Source organism: Sceloporus occidentalis, unplaced genomic scaffold (assembly GCF_023333645.1).
Source record: "Sceloporus occidentalis isolate IW3139 unplaced genomic scaffold, rSceOcc1.0.p SCAF_111, whole genome shotgun sequence".
NCBI classification, from domain to species: Eukaryota; Metazoa; Chordata; class Lepidosauria; order Squamata; family Phrynosomatidae; genus Sceloporus; species Sceloporus occidentalis.
The window spans coordinates 1,957,593-1,977,456 of NW_028317091.1; the positions used below are offsets into that span (position 1 = coordinate 1,957,593).

Below are 19,864 nucleotides of genomic sequence, written 5' to 3' on the forward strand. Positions count from 1 at the left end.
CAACATACAGCAGAGCAGGGGGATGATGGGAAAAGGCTCTGTTCATCATGGTGGGATATAGGGATCTATAGGTGACAGCGTGAGTGTGAGTGTGTGTAGATGCTTCAGCTACTCCATGTCGGTGTATATGAGTGCATCAGTGAGTGGCCGCCACCTACCCACTTGTGTCTGCTCACAACCCTCTTCCCACAGATACCCCCCCAACACATCCTGAAGACAGCGGCGATCTTTCTGAATAGACGCCTCTGTCACCGAAACCAGGCCTACTCAAGGATGCCCTCAATGGAAGTCCTGGGTGTTACGTCAGCTTGTGTAGTGCATAAACAGACTTGCTACCTGGTAGAGATGGTATGGCTAATTTCAGTATGAGAGGGGTTAATTGGATTGTATAGGCATAAGGTGCCGCTATGTCTAGCTCCAATGTAAACTCACCATAAATACTGGAGGGTACATGTGGGGCACTTTGGGCCACCTGCCCAGTCTTGGGGCATCAGCTCCTGCCCCAACCATAGAACCTACTTACAGAATCGCTCAAGTCTTGGTCTGATAATCACGGCCTCATCGCTTTAGGGCTGCCTAACCAAATTGAGCCGCGTTTTAGGTTTCTACGGCAACAGCCTATCAGATTGCATCTCTGTGTCACGTGACTATAAAGCATTCCCTGAAGAAGTGATGATTGAGGCATTTAGTCATAGTGGAAGTGGAATGTTTGCCAAAATTCCAGCTGCTCTCGGTTGTACGGCGCTGCGGAATATGTCGGCGCTCTGCATAATACATAGTAATGCAATTGTTTAGGAGCACATGGCCTTTATGTTCCTTTAAGGCATTAATCTGCGATCTCGCTTAGATTTCACCGGCATTGTGTTCTCCAGAATTGTGTCAAATAAACAGAGTACACAGTTTCCGCGGCTTGCAGGTTTTTGGCATCGCCGTGGAAACCGGACCCCGCTTGTTTCCGTGAACCGTTTGCCAAATTAGAGGATTCTCGGCATCTCTTTTGTTTGCAGAAAACGCGATCCTCTTCCCGAGAGTCTAATCTCTGTCTGAATGCATTAACCTTTACAATAGCCGGCCTAGAAAGAAATCTTTTATCCCGGGAGAGCGTGCCCTACATTTTCTAAGGGACTCCTTAATTCCAGCCTTAACTGCCCGGGGGAAAAGTACTTGTTGCCATAGCAGCAGACAAAACTTCCTTCAGGGGCCCATTCACTAAAACGGGAGCTTGCGGGAGGGTCTAACATCTCAGCTACTTTGATATACATTATAAAAGGTCTTATACGAAGCAGGTCCTATATAAGGAATAGTTAACCCCTTCTTGGCTACGCGTTTTTTATACTCAAAAGCCCAGGACCTTTTTTTTTTTTTTAATCTATATATATTATTTCTAATATTTAAAACTAAAACGTACAAAAAAAAAATTAGGCTTAAATTGGAAAAATATAAATTTTTTGCCAATTTGGCTTTTTTGTTTTTTTCTACGGAAATATAATAACCTAATTCGTGCACAATAACACTCCTCGGTGACATCACACTGCACCCTATTATTATTATTATTTTTTTTAATATTGTCATTTTTATGGGTATTTTTTTGGAGGAGGATCCGTGCGCTGATCGTACGGCGATCACAGGAGTATCTCTCCGAGGTCTCCAGCTCTCTCGGCCGTGACCTTGGAAATGCCTGAAGGTCGATGTTTGGTTCAGTTGCGTGCAAATAAGATTTCATTTCTAGGTTCCTTTATTATTATTTTTTTTTTTATTTTATTTTTTTTTTGGTCCCTACAAAAGCAGCTCCTATGCGGCAGAAACAGTGATAAGACAGCAGTGGTAAGACTGGGATCAGCGTTGGGTTCAGGAGATCTGTTTAGAACGTCGGATGATCTGCAGGATCCGAACGAAGCACTTAATGGCAGAAGCAAACTCCGCTGCGTCTCGTCAGGCAGCTTCACTGCAAACAGAAATAAGAGTGAAGAGAAGTTTATTTCAGAGGAGGAGGAATGTTAGAACCAGAGACCAGAATCGCACACTAGAGGGTCAGAGGCTGAGATGGAATGGAAGGGTGGTAGACAAGTGGAACAGCCTCCCAGCAGAGGTGGTAGAGGCTAATACAGTGAGGGTATTAAACATGCATGGGATAGGCATACAGCTCCTGAATCTAAGACGAGACCAACGACTGATTAAGGTTTGAGTCTTTACAGCGGGAGAAACGGGAACCCCAGAATAACGGATCTTGTTGAACTCTGAGCCATGACATAAAAACAAAACATGATGGAGCCGTCTCTCCGAAGGGACGGATCAAACCTTACATGACTTCCGTCTTAAATCTCTTCAGGGCCTCCTGGGCCACCAACTCTCCAAACTTTGGATCTTCAAACGGGACGTCGGCCGGCACCGTGAACGTAAAAGGCTCGGAGTCGAAAAGCTTCACGGTGGCCGTGGTGTCGGAGGGAACGCCGTCTCTACTGGACTTGGAATAAACCTGCGGATCGTGGAAAACACGTGAATGCCGGTCGCCCGCGTCTCGTTATTAGAGACTGCCCTGTACGCTGATATGCTAGGTGACTTCCCGGCTCAAACACCACACTGAGCTGACGCTTTATGGCGATGCTAATGAAGTCCGTTCCTCCATAGACTTTCATTAGTCAGAGAGTCTAGCTGGGTGATTAAGACTGAGCCATTCTATTGCTCCCCACAGGCAGTATGATAAGGAGTCGAGGTGTTTAGTAGATCAGGGGTCAGATAATACAGCGAGAATCATACAAATGTAAGATGCAGCTGCCTGAAAACATTATATTATGGGGCAAAAACCACAAATGGGGTAAAACAATATTTCTGAAAACTCCTTTTCTTAGAATTTTTTATTTCAGGTGTCTTTTTTAAGAATACGTCTGGGTTTCCACTCCAGTGAATTATAAAAATAAGCACGGCGCTTACCGTAGAAATCTGGAATATTCCGTCTTTGTGGTCCTGAGTCAGGTTGGCGAGTCTGGAGACCCACCCAAACTGCTGGTTCAGATGCTCCAGAAGGCCGGTGGTATTGAGCATGCGCTGGCGGAATCTCTGCAGCAGATCGTCGTATTGCCGGGTTAGTTTCTCTGCCAAGCGCACGGAATCCTCAAACTTCTCCTTCAGACGAGCCTCGATGGAATCCATCCCGGAGCAATCTTCAGAGAACACAACACACACGATATACCCATCACAAACCTCACACTATTCTTATTAATACACGGGCCGGGGTCTGAGCTCCGGGATTAAGAACAACCACGAGAAGAACGTCCCGAAGGACAAACGTCTCAGCATTTCAGACGAAACAATAGTGAAAATAGTGGACAAGAAATGTTTGGGCATTTATTGCATTCTCAAGTAGAAAGAGCTTCCTATAACACATCACACCTCACTCCCATCACACCTATCAATCACACCTCACTGCCTCTCTCACTTTATCATACATCACACCTCACTCCCATCACACCTATCAATCACACCTCACTGCCTCTCTCACTTTATCATACATCACCCCTCACTCCCATCACACCTATCAATCACACCTCACTCCCATCACACCTATCAATCACACCTCACTGCCTCTCTCACTTTATCATACATCACCCCTCACTCCCATCACACCTATCAATCACACCTCACTCCCATCACACCTATCAATCACACCTCACTGCCTCTCTCACTTTATCATACATCACACCTCACTCCCATCACACCTATCAATCACACCTCACTGCCTCTCTCACTTTATCATACATCACCCCTCACTCCCATCACACCTATCAATCACACCTCACTCCCATCACACCTATCAATCACACCTCACTGCCTCTCTCACTTTATCATACATCACACCTCACTCCCATCACACCTATCAATCACACCTCACTCCCATCAGACCTATCCATCGCACATCGCTCCTATAACAGATGCCACCTGACATCCTTCCCTTATCTAGAGCACAGAGCAGCCACAATCGCTGCCCCCTGGGCCAGTCCGCAGTGGACAGGACCGCAGTGGGATCACTTAAAGTAATGCAAGCGGACCCCGCTGCTCTCCTGCCCTCGAACCGGCCCCTTTGTGAACGATTTTGGCCGGCCCAGCGTAGCTGGCGTTGGGGTCCTTTCCGTTACCCCCGTCTCTTTCTCTCTGTCGCTCCCTCTTACCGATCGCCAGAATCTCCTTGCACTTTTCGCATTTCTCGCTCATCTTCAAGCAGCCGGCTGAATTGCGTCTCAGCTCGCGGCAGACCACCTTGTCGTTCGTCGTGTTTACTAGGAAAAGTAAAGAAACTTGGTTTTTCTCCCTGAATATTTAACACGCTGGGTTTTCACCTTATTAATAGAAGCTATGAGCTAGTCACTGTATCCAGAGAGATGTAAAGTCTTTAATCATTAAAACTTGAGGGTCAGTGGCTTACTGGAGTTTAACTTTACTGCGACGATACTAGGTAAGTGGAACAGCCTCCCAGCAGGAGTGGTAGAGGGTAACACAGTGAGGGTATTAAACATGCATGGGATAGACATACGGCTCCTGAATCTAAGACGAGACCAACGACTGATTAAGGTTTGAGTCTTTACAGCAGGAGAAACGGGCGACTAGACGGGGGCCGGATAGGGCCGACCTGCTGGCATAATCTGTTTCCATGTTGCGTCTCCAAAACCTCGCAATCCAATGCAATGCAGTTTAATCTTTACCAAAATTGGTTATTTTTTTCCCCTGGCTAACTCCTTGCACCTGGAGGGCCTGATATGGACAACCCTTGTCCCAGATACATAATATCCAACGTTTAGCATGGCAATAGATAAATACACGTGGAATGTGTGGCTGTTCCCATTACCTTCTGAAGAGCTCGGCCCGTCCCACCGCGGCACTTGACCGGCCAACTGATGGCTTCTTTCCATCATTTTTTGGGCTGCTTCAAAAAGAGATTCAAACCCCCCAGAGAAGTACGGGCTGAACAGCGGAGATCTCTCCCTGCGCCTCCCCGAGGCTGAAAACGGGAGACTCAGGTGCTGGAAAGGATTCCACTGGGGGGCAAGAAAATGAGTATGGAGAGCGCTGGGGAAGAAAGGCTTCATTTGGTTAAAGGCCTTGATGCTCTCCTGGAAGATTTCATCGACGCTGTCCTCCACGATGCTGTACCCGTCCTCCAGGTCCTCCAGGGCCATGTGTTGTTCTTCGTCCTCCTTTGTCAAGGTGTCTATTTTTTCGCCGTTTATCATTATAGAAAAGGGTGAAGATCGGTTCAGGAATTCTTCAAACTGCAGTGAAAGCAAAATTGTTAAAAATTCTAGCTATTTTATGACTTATTGGCAGTTATCTCTCTCCTGTGTCGTTAAGTTGCTGATGGGTTCAGACGGCCTTTGTTAAGGTAGGAGAGAGAAGAAGGTAGAGGACATCAGGACAGGCAGTTGGTTAGATAATGCTGGCCCTGCCACAGACTGCCACTGATCTCAGCATCTCCTGATATAGAGTAAAGCTTGTTTCGATGGAACAGGATCAAGTGGCGTCCTGTTTGAGAAACTTGAACGTTGTTTTAGAACCCTCGACATGACCAAAGGTTGACGTTCTAGCTTGGCTCTAGATGCCTCCTTGAGGCCTGATCAGCCCTTGACCCGTACGCTCGTAAAAACCCTCACCTGACGCCCCACCAGGCCTGAGCCGCTCCTGCATGTCTTGGAGTAGAATCGGACGCAGGTCTGTTTCAGGCAGGGTTTGCACTCCTCCCATAATGCACGAACGGTCTCGTTACAGACCTCCTGTGTCTCGGCCAACTGCTGCTCTGACTCCATGGCTTGCTTGAGAGCTTCCTGAGCATGATAGCAGAACATTGTATTATTACACCAACCTAATAACACATAAAATGTAATAGATGTACTAAAAGTCTTCAGATTACATATGGAGGAGGAACTCTTGAGGTCTTATGTGACTCTCTCCACCATCGTTGGTCGCTAAAAGCTATGACGACCATCATATAAATAAATATCCAATAACTGTGGTGACAAAGAGAGGAGAGGTTGAAAAGTAATCGCCCCATCTCTCTATAATCCTCGTCCACTCCCATCTTTTCACCGTGTTAGACAATTTATGCCATCAAATTATCATAGACAGGAATCTAAATCTATACATTAGAAATTATAATCACAAATCCAACACAATATTTAAATAACTTTATATTTCACATCGTTTTCATTCATCGTTGTGTGGACTCAATGTTTGTTAAAAGTAAATTACGGTATTGATGGGACTCTTGGATGCGTACTCGTTTGTTCAAATGTAATTCCACATATGGCCAGAGGGGGAGCATGGTTAAAAATCTCATTAGGCAGCCCGTCTTCCAAGAGCAGATTCTCTCTGTGGTCTCTCTACTGATGTCCTGTCCAGTCCTGATTAGCGAAGGTTAACTAATGGTGTATTCTGCCCCCCCCCCACATCATTTCCTAGGCCCCAATGATCATGGTCATTTTAGTTGGGCTGTCCCCATGGCTGAAAGTTGTCGGTGAAATTTGTCTACGCCTGGAATCCATTTAAAAAGTACATTAAAGCTGTGCCTCTAAAGCACGATGATAAAAATACAATAAGTCGTCACCTCCTTGTTCCTCTTGGTTTCATCCAACGTGCGCAGGATCTCCTGATGTTCCTTTCCAGTATTGTCCATGATAAGTTTCATCTTCTTCACGCCGTTCAGGGCATTTTCAAACTGCGTTGTGATGTATTTACTGCCTTCTTCTGATATCTCTGTATTCGAAAGAGAGAGAGCAGACATATTAATAACCGATCGCAGTGGTGGGGAGGGTGGTAGATAAATGGAACGGCCTCCCAGCAGAAATGGTAGAGGCTAATACAGTGAGGGGCCGATGGGGCCGATCTGCTGGCAGATTCTATGTTTCTAGTGTATCTGTAACCACCGGCTGCACGCATTGAGCCGCGATCTATAAGAATAGTCCATATCTAATGTAGATCATATCTTGTATTCGGCAACAACACTCGGTAACTGTTTTTCCGCCCCTTGATTAGTTCATTGTTTTAATGAGGATCTGTTGCAGCTTTTACACCTAAATTAAGTAATTTAATTAAATAAACAATTAATTAAATTTGTCCATCGCTGTTGTTGTTTTAGAGAAATCTTGTTTGCTTAAGAGTCCTCTAGGTGAATCTGAGATGGGTGGCAGCCTGCGGCAGAGTCAGCATAATCTGATCAATTTCCTGCCCTGAAGTCCCCCCCCCAACCTTACAAAGACTGCCTGACCCAATCAGCAACCTAATGATATGGCAGAGATAACTAAGCGAGGAGGAATAATCATCCAGATTCAGAGAAATAGAAGTTAAGATTGACACTTCCCTCTGTCTCTGCTTCCCCCCGTCTTCCACCCATCTCCGCTTTCCCACTGTCGTCCTCTCATCTCCGCTTCCCTGTCTCCACTTTCCCCTATCTCTACTAACCTGTCGCCACTTCCCCCGTCTCCACTTCTCCCCTTCTCTGCCCCCCATTTTCACTTCTCCCTATCTCTACTTTCCTGTCTCTGCTACCCCCTATCTCTGCTTCCCCCATTCGGCGCTTATCCCTATCTCTACTTTCCTGTCTCCTCTTCCCCCATTTTCGCCCCATTTCTGCTTCCCCCCTGTCGTCCCCCCATCTCCGCTTCCCCCGTCTCCACTTTCCTCTATCTCTACTTCCCCCCTGTCTCTGCCCCCCATTTCCACTTCCCCCTATCTCTACTTTTTCTGTCTCCGCTTCCCCCGTCTCCACTCCCCCCCGTCTCTAACCCCCCATTTCCACTTCCCCCTATCTCTACTTTCCTGTCTTCTCTCCCCCCCTCCGCTTCCCTCCCATCTCCTCTCCCCCCCCCAACCCCCCAGAGAGATAAACAATGTGTACAAAATCATCCCAAGGACAAGTTTTTCTTTTTCATTAGAAAAAAAAGATTTTCCATTTTTTTTCCTTTTCTGCCAATAATTAAAATGCTCCCGGCAGTAAACTTATTGGCTCATTTTACATCAAACATTATTACTCGTGATTTGTTGTCGAGATGACAGTCGGATTACAGTCACCTTTCTCCTGGTGATCTATGTCAGAAAGCGCTTTTTTTTCACAGAAACAATTGTTTCAAATAGGGACTGGACACAGTAAATGGGGACACTTGGAAGGTACACCCAAACTATGTTGTGTTTTTATTGAACATTTTTCCGGCAGACGGTGGACATCTGGAAAGTGAGAGGTTTCCAGCTGGCAGAATAAAAAAGAGACAGCCCCAGGAATCAGAGAACGACAGAGATAGCGGATCTACTGCATGCAGCGGACGTCAGTGATATGCGTTTGGCTCCAGGACGGAAATAGATTCGTCTGCCGGGGAGTCCTTCAACGTCGTCCTATCGATGTTTCTGTAACGATGACCGCTGCTCGATGCACAAGAGTCCCAAGAGGATTAATACTTTCCACGTATTATATCGTTAAATAATAAACTATTATTCTTTGTATTTTTTTTTTATTTGTATTTACTTTTTGAATTTAATTATTTTTTTTTTTTATTTATGTATTCATTTTATTTATTATTATTTTTTTATTATTATTATTTTATTTATGAATTTATTATTTTTTTTTGTATTTATAATTATGATTTATTTGTACTATTTATTTCTTCATTTGATTTATTATTTTTTTATTATATTTATTATTTATTTGTATTTATTTCTTCATTTGATTTATTATTATCATTTATATATGGCCGTTATACTCTGTAGTTCTGTAGAACGGGGCCCCTATGTCAGGACACAAAAATATTCCCAGTAAAATGCAAGTCCAAAAGCTACATTTTAAAAGGGGAGAGCTTTTATTACAACTAAATGTGTTTCTTAAAACCGAGACTGGTGGCAGCCTGTGGCAGAGCCAGCATTACCTAATCGATTTCCTGCCCTGACGTTCTCTCCCTTCTCCTTCCCCCACCTTTACAAAGCCTGCCCAAACCAATCACCAACAATCAGCAACTTAACAACAGGCGAGAGATAACTTAATGGGGAGGAATAATATACATTTTTAAAGGAATAAAATGACTTTTTATAGGTATTAAATCTTATGTTATCTGTAAACACCATTAAATAACCTTGTTTGGTGTAAAGAACCGCAAATTGCAGGATTTGGGGAATATTAATAGATAATTAATGTAAACAATTGCTGTAAAGAGAATAATGTAAGACTCTATAAGGACTTTGCGAGTCGTGACTTACGTTTCAGGCTCTCCGGAGGAAGCAGCGCATGGCCGAGCCCAAAGAGGATTCCCAGCAGGAAGACGGGAAACACGGACGTGGTCTTCATCGTATCGACGGCGTCACTTCTAGGAAACAAACATAAACAAAATAAATAAAAAATCTATATTTTTTAAAATATGGCATTATTAATTTTTTTTTTCATTCCTCTCCGTTCGGTTTCACTGAATAGCGATAAATATAACGTTCAAACAATACAGTAGAAAGGCCAGGGCAGGCCAGGGCCAGGGCAGGCAAAAAGTACCGGATTGTACCGTGGCAGGCATAGGAGGAGGAGCTTCAAAGTAGCCCCACCCACCTCCTATTATAAGATCAAAAAAAAGGTACCATAGAACCTAAATAAGTAGAAAAAACTTGGCAACGTTTTTAAAATATTTAATGTTACACTTTTTCTCTAAAAAAACCCAAAACTGGACTGTTTCAAATATTTTAGCAATTTTTTTCCATATAAAAGAGTAAAAAAAAATAAAAAAAAATGCATTATTTCTTCTTCAACAAAGAAGCCTGTATTTAAGATTTTTTTTTATTTTTTTTTTTAATTTGTTTTATTAACAATAATTCACCTTACTGGAAATTTCTAAACAGAGTTAGGGAACCGGGGAAAAATAATAAAGTATTACGAAACTTTTCTTTCCCCAGAAGCAAGAATCTTAGGCAATAATCCTCGTTCTCGCATCTGGAAAATTCACGTCACGTTTTATTGAAGCGGCTCCAGATTTCGAATAAAAAGGTATTTATGACCAAAAAATTCCCTAAGAGCGCTAAAGTTTTTTTTTGGCGTGTAAAGAGTTAAAGCCAAGTTGACTTGGATGGTTTGCGAATTAAGGCAACAATATTTCAAAATGAAAAATGTTGCCTGACAAGCGATTTATTGTAAAAAAAAAAATTATTTTTTTTGGGCAAGTTTTCCCTTTCTCCGAATTTCTCGTTATTTTCAGATAAGAGAAAAATATGTGGAAGTTCTCTTGAGATTCTTCCAAAAGTTTGTTGTCTTTAGAACTTTCCTTAAGCGCAGAAACTGGCTGAATCCGCGATACGCTAAAAATGTGTTTAAAAAAAATCAAAAATGTTCACAAATTTAAAAAAAAAAAAAATAATCGAAATTAAAACAAAAATATAAACGGAACTATTTGCCAGAAGCTCCAAACCGGAGGCTCTGCGGCCATGGATGTGAACTAGTAGAGCACTTTTGCTGTCCTTTTCTGCTCACGAAGGGTTAAAGCGGGACTCGGAGCTCGGCCAGCATGGACACCTCCTCCACTATAGACTTTTTCCTCCCCGCTTGCGTCCATACAACGGGCACGTCCATCTTGGCTTGAGGGTGGCTCCATGAGTGAAGCCAGTGGCCGCATTGAGCTTGTGCTGCGCGACCTACCAGCTTGTCCAACGCATACAGCGAGGGCCGGAACGTCCATGGGCCAAAAGGGGCCCTCAGGTGCCTCAACATAAGGGGACTCACTCGAGCTGCCGGCCACAGCCCCCCTGGGTCTTCTCGTGCTTCCCACCGGTGGTAGATGTGACATCAGGCTGGGGTCAACCTCTGACCTTGCCCAAGGACCCTAGTTACGGCCCTGAGTTCCCCCACTCCAGGGAGTTCGGCCCACGGGGCAGATTCAAAGGTAGCCCGCCAGCCTGACCTCACATCTACTTTTCATCATGCGCAGAACATCGGACAACACCAAGGACCGCCATCTCTCCTGACATCCCCAATACACCCAATACACCCAATGCAGCTCCTTAAGTCCTTCTTTCTTCTATTTGGATTGTTTTTGTTTGTTTTTCCTCCCCAAAGAGCGCCGGAGGCTATTGTAAGGCCGGCCCGGTTCTGCATGCTGACAATGCGGATAATTCTCTTTAAAAACACCATTTCAATTGTCAAAAAAAAACCAAAAAAACATTCATTAAAACACTCCCAGGATTTATCATAGAATTATCATGAATTACACCCAAAAAAATCAAATCCGCTGATTGTCCCCAAATTATTAAACGTAAAATGACTGTATAGAAATCTAATAATATATCTAATAATCCCCCATAAAGGTACCGTATGACATATCAGTGATAACCGTGACCGACGCGTGTAATGTTTAACCCATTCGCTGCCAGGCAGCACATTCGGAGAGTGCTCATTTTCTGGCGCCGTCTGGCCGCCCCGCGGGGAAGGCTGCTCATTATCAGCTTTTGCTGACGGGGGCAGATCGTGTACAGTAACCAGGTATATTCACTCTTATATCGCTATTATATATTCCAATATTTATGATATTCTAATATTAATATATTATATATTCCAATATTTATAATATATTATATATAATAGATTATATTAACAGCTGCACTCAATGCATAACACGTATTACTATATATATATATATATATATATATATATATATATATATACCCATTGTACAGCGCTACGGATTTTGATGGTGCTATATAAAACAATACATGAATAATAATGATATATATACACATAAATATATGCAGTATATATATAAAAATACATAAATATATACAGTATATATCTATATCAATATATGCAGTATATATATATTAAAAAATACATAAATATATACAGTAGATAGATTATAGATATATAAATATACACAGTATATATAATATTATTCAATGTAGAATTGTCACTATTACATATAGAAATAATACAATTCCAATAAATCCCCTCATTTTCTAGTGTTTGTAAGCAGAGAATAAACCGTATTCCGACACTTTTTATGCACATTAATAAACGGTATCCTGGATAATCACCGGGGAGCGATGTCACTACTTTTGGTTATATATATATATATATATTTACAATTTTTTTGGTCCGTTGGGGTTTAACTCTTTAAAAACCATGGGTATTTGCAACACATCCCAACCTTCCCTCAAAGGGTTAAGATGAAGATACAATGTAATTAAAACTTAAAATACGATGTAATGGAAGCTTTTAGAAAATATATATTTTTTGGGTTGGATGCTTGGGTTTTGTGGTTCTAAACGTTAAGAAATACATAAGAGCAGCTGCTTCTAAGGGGATTCTAATCTTACAGTAATAGATTGTAAGCTCTCAGGATCAGGATCCTCTTCTCCTTCTGCCTCTGTTTTAACGTCAGTTTATCTTATTGTCATTTTCAATTGTTCCCTATTGTGACAGCGCTACGGAATCTGCTGGCGCTATACCAGTAACCGGAACGTCGCGTTCTTACCTGGGAGGTATCGGGGTGAGGGCAGCGCAGAGCTGACGGCTGGCGCTCTGAGGACCTCTCGAGATGCTGGGGTTATTATATATGCTGGGTCCAGCTGCTGTGACTCATCAGCGCACAATGAAGCAACATGAGCCTTCTGGAAGTGTCTGAGCTCGGGGGCTGCAGTACCGCCGGCCTCCATTAGAGGGCACACCGGAGCTGTGTACTGCAATACACAAAAGGGTTAATAAAGTACAGGAGGGAATTTATTCCAAAGGAGGAGAAAAATGACAACAAAAGCCCGGAATCCAACACTAGAGGATCAGAGACTGAGATGGAATGAGGTTTACTTTACTGAGAGGGTGGTAGATAATTGGAACAGCCTCCCAGCAGAGGTGGTAGAGGGTAATACAGTGAGGGCATTAAACATGCATGGGATAGACATACGGCTCCTGAATCTAAGACGAGACCAACGACTGATTAAGGTTTGAGTCGTTACAGCAGGAATGCAATGAAGTCACATTAGTCACGGGCTCGGAGGTTAAATGCCCGAAGGCTATTACAGGTCGATGGCCGGGTATAGTCCCGGCTTTCAGAGATCTGACCGAGTATGAAACCGGCCTGACCCACAGCTGGTGACTGAAACCATCTCCCCACAAACAGCCGTCGTATTCACTTTAATGCATGAAGTATTATTATATTATTATATTATTATTATTACTATTATTATTATATTATTACTATTATATTATTATTATATTATAATTATTATCTTATTATTATTATTACTATTATTATTATCTTATTATTATATTATAATTATTATTAGTATTATTATATTATAATTATTATATTATTATTATTATATTAGACTTGATTTTTGGATTTGCCTTTTTGCCCCTGCTTGAGGCAGCCAATCAGCAGCAGGAAGGTGATCCCATTGAAATCACTTGGAGCACTTTCTGCGCATGCGCACGGGGGTCTCAATAGATCATCGCCTATTGACAATGAGTCTATCATCTCCTGCATGAAATACCTGGAGCATGGGGGGGGGGGGGGGGTGCATATGGCAAATAGCGGGGGGGGGGGGATGCAATGAACATTTAAAGGGACCTCCCCGCTATTATATCCATTAAAGAGCAGGTGATGGCCGGAGATCTGTGGCAAAAGGTGGCAGAACTGGCATTATCACTATCACCGAGAAATGTGAATTTACCTGGAAATCCGGGACAGCTGGTAGCTATAGGAGTCTTTGTTATTGTAATTTGCCCGTGTAATCCCGCAACGAGCCGTGTAATGCCGTGTAATCCCCGCAGTACAGATGCCGAGTGACCTGAATACCCACAGGCCAGTCCCACCGCTGATTCCAGAGACATACGAGGCGCTGTCCGCAGGGTTCCCATAAGAACAATTACCCCTCGGCGGGGCTATTTCTCCAGGGACAGAGGATCAAGTAAAAAAAGAATGCGTTCTCCTATTCGCACCGGCATGCCTGGGAACTGAGGGGGTTTGCCCTGAGTCTCGGGGTGAAGGGGCAGATTTGCAGGGTTTTTACCCCAGTCTCGGGGTGAGGGGGCAGATTCTAGGGGTCACGCAATCTAAAGCCAACTCCTTCACCTTCTCCTCTGATTTCGTATCTGACCACCCCAATGGGTGCGCTTCTCCCTGCTAGATCGCGGCTGGAATCCCTGCTTGAATACAGGTGACTCGAGTGGCAGTAGTATTTATGTGATGAGAGTTAACATTAAACCCACCGGCTCACAGCCCACTTTACTCCAGGAGCCACCAGGCTGAGCATGACGAGGGGGCCACGCGAGAGCCGCAGCGGCAGTCTGTGAGCGGCCCATGTTCTCCTCTGCGACAGCGAGACAGTAGGGCAGCCACCTGGGATAGTGCCTGAAAATCAGGACTTTCCCATTAAAACCAGGACTGTTGGGAAGTATGCACATTTCTCCGTTTTGTGTATAACACCTTAAAGCACTTTATCAGGGCTTTTAGGGCTGTAGAACCCTGCGATCCCCTCATACCCAGCAAGCATTCTGACCTCCTAGAAAAGAGGGGCATCGGGGGAGGAGAGAGGGGCATCGGGGGAGGAAAGAGGGGGATCCTCTTTTCTAGGAGGTCAGAATGTTTGCTGGGTATGAGGGGATCGCAGGGTTCTACAGCCCTAAAAGCCCCGATAATGTGTATATTATTATTATTATTATTATCCTTTATTTATATAGCGCCAACAGTTTACGCAGCGCTTAATACAATACATAAATTCAAGGGATATGACAAGACAAGAATTGACAGACTAAGACAAACCGATACATTTGGTGGAGAGAGCCCTGCTCGCAAGCTTACAATCTAGAGGGAAATGGGGTGACAAACATAAGGCATAGAGAAAGGGTGAGAGGTATTGTGGGGGTTGTATCGATGACAAGGAAGTTCTAGCAGCTAAGATGGTGCGGCTTCTCTGAAGAAGTTGGGAGGGAGGGAGAAGCTGAAGGTTCCTTGGGAGAAGATTCCAGAGATATGGGGCAGCTCGAGTGAAATCTTGTAGACGGGAAAAGGAAGAGGTGATGAGTGAGGAGGAGAGCCTTAGCCCATGGGAGGAACGTAGGGATCGAGTAGGAGAGTATTTGCTAATGAGGTCAGAAATGTACGGAGGAGCAGTGTTATGGGGGGTATTATTGGGGAGCAGTGTTATGGGGGGTATTATTGGGGAGCAGTATTATGGGGGGTATTATTGGGGAGCAGTGTTATGAGGGGTATTATTGGGGAGCAGTATTATGGGGGGTATTATTGGGGAGCAGTATTATGGATGGCCTTATATGTCAGTACCAGGATCTTAAATTTAATTCTAAAGGTAATTGGGAGCCAGTGGAGGGTTTCACAGAGGGGGGAAGCAGAAGAGGAGCGACGTGCAAGGAAGATGAGCCTAGCAGCAGCATTTAGGACAGACTGTAAAGGAGAGAGTCGAGACAGTGGAGTGCCAACCAGAGGAGTGTTGCGGTAGTCAAGACGGGAAATGATAAGGGAATGAACGAGTGTTTTTGTGGATTCTTGGGTGAGGAATGGGCGGATACGAGAGATGTTTTTTAGGTGCAAGCGGCAGGATCTGGCGAGGGACTGAATGTGAGGGATGAAGGAGAGGTTTGAGTCAAGGATGACCCCAAGGCATCGGGCCTGGTTAGTAGGAGAGATAGTCGTGTTGTTAATGGTGATAGAGAATTCAGGTAGTGGAGTGGAGATGGAGGGAGGGAAGATAATGAGTTCAGTTTTAGAAAGATTACGTTTCAGGTAGTGTTGTGACATCCATGAAGAAATAGCAGACAAGCAATTGGTAATACGGGACAGGAGAGATGGAGAGAGATCAGGAGAAGACAGGTAGATTTGGGTATCATCTGCATATAGGTGATACTGGAGGCCAAATGAGTTGATTAGTTTGCCAAGAGAGGAAGTATAAAGAGAGAATAGCAGAGGGCCAAGGACTGAACCTTGGGGGACACCAACCGAAAGTGGAAGGGGTGATGATGTCTTGCCAGAGAAGTTGACAGAGAAGGAACGGTTAGACAGATATGAGGAGATCCAGGAGAGAGCTGTATCTCGAATGCCTATAGAAGCAAGTGAGTCTAGAAGAAGGTGGTGATCAACAGTATCGAAAGCAGCAGAGAGATCCAGTAGAATTAGAATAGAGTAGTGACCTTTTGCTTTGGCAGAGAGCAAGTCATTGGAGACTTTTGTTAGAGCTGTTTCAGTAGAGTGAAGGGGTTTGAAACCAGACTGTAGAGGGTCAAGGAGGGAATTAGAGGAGAGGAAGTTAATGAGGCGGTTGTACACACTCCGTTCAAGCAGCTTAGAGATAAAAGGAAGCAGAGAGATAGGGCGGTAGTTAGTCAAACAGACGGGATCTGAGGAAGGATTCTTTAGAATTGGTGTGATTAGCGCATGCTTGAAGGCAGATGGTACAGTTCCATTAGAACACCACTGGGGCGGGTGGGAGAGGGGCAGGGCGGGCGTAGAACACCACTGGGGCGGGTGGGAGAGGGGCAGGGAGGGCGGGTGTAGAACACCACTGGGGCGGGTGGGAGAGGGGCAGGGAGGGCGGGCTTAGAACACCACTGGGGCGGGTGGGAGAGGGGCAGGGAGGGCGGGCTTAGAACACCACTGGGGCGGGTGGGAGAGGGGCAGGGCGGGCGTAGAACACCACTGGGGCGGGTGGGAGAGGGGCAGGGAGGGTGGGCGTAGAACACCACTGGGGCGGGTGGGAGAGGGGCAGGGCGGGCGTAGAACACCACTGGGGCGGGTGGGAGAGGGGCAGGGCGGGCGTAGAACACCACTTGGGCGGGTGGGAGAGGGGCAGGGAGGGCGGGCGTAGAACACCACTGGGGCGGGCGTAAAACCCCAGTTGATTGTGGGGAACATGAAGGTGGGTATTGCAGGTTGTGAGGGCTGTAATAGAGAGTGTTAAATAGTGTTAAAGTGGACGGGGGCAGTAAGAGGGCAGATATAGGAGATAAGGGGTTAGTGGAGCAGAAAGATAGAAAGTAAAATATAACACACTTAAGTAGTGACAGGCATGACATAAATTTTACCAAATAAAAACAAATAAAACAATCAGTGGAAAAATGCTGCAACTCCCAGTAAGGGCATTCCTAGGCCATAAAGCATAGATAGACAGAAAAAAAAAAAGAAAAAAAAAAAGGGTAATAGACAATTCAGGCTCAGAAACAGGAAAATGATAATAACAATACAGAAAACAATAACAGATAATAAAGGAGATCTCTTGGTCCACTCTGTATACCTTGTAGCAAAGTATGCAGGTTTGCTTGGGCTTCAGTTGATTGTGGGGAACATGAAGGTGGGTATTGCAGGTATAGAAACAGCAGGGAACGGCTTTATAAATGAAACGGGGTAAATAAACCCCATTACTCTTCTTCTAAATGCCCCACTCAGTTACAGATCGCTCTCTTTTCTTTATTCTCTCTGCTCTTTCTCTTCTCTTTTCTTTCTCTCTACTCTCCGTTCTGTATCTCCCCCCTTTCTCTCTCTGATCTCTCTCTCCTCACCCTTGTCTCGTGTTCCATTTCTCCTTTCTTCTTTTCACTGCAGGTCTCTCTCCTTGGTCACCTCCCAGCCACACCATCCGGTGTGAACGTTCCAGAAATGGTCCAGGAAAGTGCTTGGGAAAAGGTGGTAACCTGAGTTAAAGCATTCAGGGTCCGGCCTTCGGAGGCTGCCACTTCATCTCTCCTTTGTTTTTCCGCATACTTTGTAGAAATAGACTATTCTATTCTCCCAAAAAAGCGGGACAGAGGTAGAGCTCGGTGGGACAGAGGGATAGCGTGGCAAAATCGGGACTGTCCCATGCGAAACGGGACAGTTGGGAGGAATATACACCTCTTAAAAGAATCTGCTGTAAACTGCAGTAGTAGAGCCCCCTCCCCTATGTGTATACCATGGAAGCAGTCAGCTTTCTGTTCTCTGAATTATTCCTCCCCATGCGTTTAGCTAAGACTTTTCTCAGGTCAGGGTCTATATGTTCTGAAACCGGTCATAAAAATGTGATTTTTTTTAGGCAGAATGTCCCTGAAAAGTGTATAATTTATATTAAAATGTAACCAATGCCTGGAAATTCCTCTTTCAAACACCAGGGGGCAGTAGTGAGAAAACAAAGAACTACAAGGATAGATAAAGAGACAGCAAGAGAGAGCCAGAGGAACGTGAGAGATGGGGGAGGGGGCTGTGTAACGGGGGCGCAAAATGTGTGCCAATCGCTGACTGCACCAATATTACTCAGTGTTTATATAGCGCCATCATATACCAAAGCGCTGTACAACGGGTGAACTGGACATAACAATTATACAGAAATAAAAAGAGCAAAAGAGCTTTCAATCTAAAATGACCAAAAGCGCAGGATACAGGAGAAAGCGAGAAAGAGAGGGAGCGCTGAAAGCCGTAAATATGACTGAAAAACCGAAAGAGTGAGCGAGAGGTGAGGAGTGAGAGAGAACCGAAAGGAAATGATAGTGAAAAAGTGACAGCTATGGAAAAAAGTGATCTATAGTGACAGACAGAGAGAGATGGTGAAAGTGAGCGAACGGGGGGGGGGGGGGGGGGGGGAACGATAAAGAGGAGGGAGAGAAAGCGAAAGCCACGGACAATAGAGAGAGAAAGTGAAAGGTATGGGGAGAGGAAGTGAAAGCGATCTGGAGGGAAAGTGCGAGAGAGAGTGAAAGTCTATGCGAGAGAGAGAGATAGTGAAAGTGCGAGAGAGAGTGTATGCGAGAGAATGTGAAAGTGTATGCGAGAGAATGTGAAAGGAAGAGGTTGGGGACCGCGAGAAAGTGAAAGTGAGGGACGGAGAGGAGAGATAGAGCGGCACAAAAGGAAGCTGAAGGGGTTAAGAGCATAGACATTAGTGTGACGTTGGCCCCCTTTGCAGCGATAACGATGTTGGACGAGACGCCCGGCTCACAATCTCCATTCCAGTTCATCCTGAAGGTGTCGGATGGGGTTGAGGTCGGGGGTCTGTGCGGCTGCTCAAGTTCTTTTCCCCCAAACTCATCCAGCCGTCTTTATGGACCCTGCGGGGGGGCAGTCACGCTGGAAAGGGTCTTCTCCAAACTGTCCACAAATCTGGAAGCCGAGCCTCGTCCAGAGTCTGTTGGTGCCGAAGCATTAAGATTTCCCTTCACTAGAAGTAAGCGGTCAGCATCCTGACTGCCAGCCCCAGACCATTATTCCTCCCCGCCAAACTATCATCAATAATGTATAGATAAATCGGTGACTCGCCCCTGTAGAATGTATAGATAAATCAATGACCGGCCCCTGTATAATGTATAGATAAATCAGTGAGCTGGCCCTGTATAATGTATAGATAAATCAGCGAGCCGGCCCCCTGTGTAATGTATAGATAAATCAGTGAGCCAGACCCTGTATAATGTATAGATAAGTCAGTGACCGGCCCCTGTATAATGTATAGATAAATCAGCGAGCCGGCCCCCTGTATAATGTATAGTTAAATCAGCGAGTGATGTCAGGGAGATGACATCATGCATATGACATGAAGTTAAATGACTGCTGCGGGGTCTCTCGGCCCCCCCGGATCAGATGTCCGCCGTCAGTCTCAATCTCCAGCCCCCTCCATTTGTTTGTCGTTAATGTGAAGGAGGGGGGGGCCCCGGACCCTCTGCCCGCCGGCCGCACGGCACCGTGTCAGATTTCCCCCAGCCTGCGCTGGACGGCGGCCAAGACCCCTTCTCCTCCCCGCAGCCGCTCCGCTGGCGGCTCACACAGAGTACTGCGCTCCGGGATGCTGTCCGATCGCTCCGAGCCGGGGGCCAACGGGGGCCGCAAACGCCTCCATCCAAAACATTTCTAAAGGAAACACAAAAAGTTTCCCAAAACGCACATTTCTTTTTCTGCTT

At 45.0% G+C, this 19,864-nt stretch overlaps 1 protein-coding gene across 1 annotated transcript; it reads right to left on the bottom strand.

Annotated features, from left to right (window-relative positions):
* Window positions 1-1,883: 1,883 nt before the first annotated feature.
* LOC149283136 (clusterin-like) lies at window positions 1,884-9,316 on the bottom strand. Its single transcript, XM_089497982.1, has 8 exons — window positions 9,229-9,316; window positions 6,593-6,741; window positions 5,643-5,813; window positions 4,841-5,264; window positions 4,167-4,274; window positions 2,932-3,161; window positions 2,304-2,476; window positions 1,884-1,945 (listed from the first exon to the last, which is right to left on the bottom strand). Exons 1-8 carry the CDS (start codon window positions 9,314-9,316, stop codon window positions 1,933-1,935), a joined length of 1,356 nt encoding a protein of 451 aa, XP_089354108.1. The 3' UTR covers window positions 1,884-1,932.
* Between the last annotated feature and the right edge of the window lie 10,548 nt (window positions 9,317-19,864).

Coding starts and splice junctions, on each gene's coding strand:
- LOC149283136 (XM_089497982.1), bottom strand. CDS start 9,316: ATGAAGACCACGTCCGTGTTTCCCGTCTTCCTGCTGGGAATCCTCTTT. Junction 6,742..9,228: donor TCCTCCGGAGAGCCTGAAAC/GTAAGTCACGAC, acceptor TTTCGAATACAG/AGATATCAGAAGAAGGCAGT. Junction 3,162..4,166: donor CAAGGAGATTCTGGCGATCG/GTAAGAGGGAGC, acceptor TGTTCTCTGAAG/ATTGCTCCGGGATGGATTCC.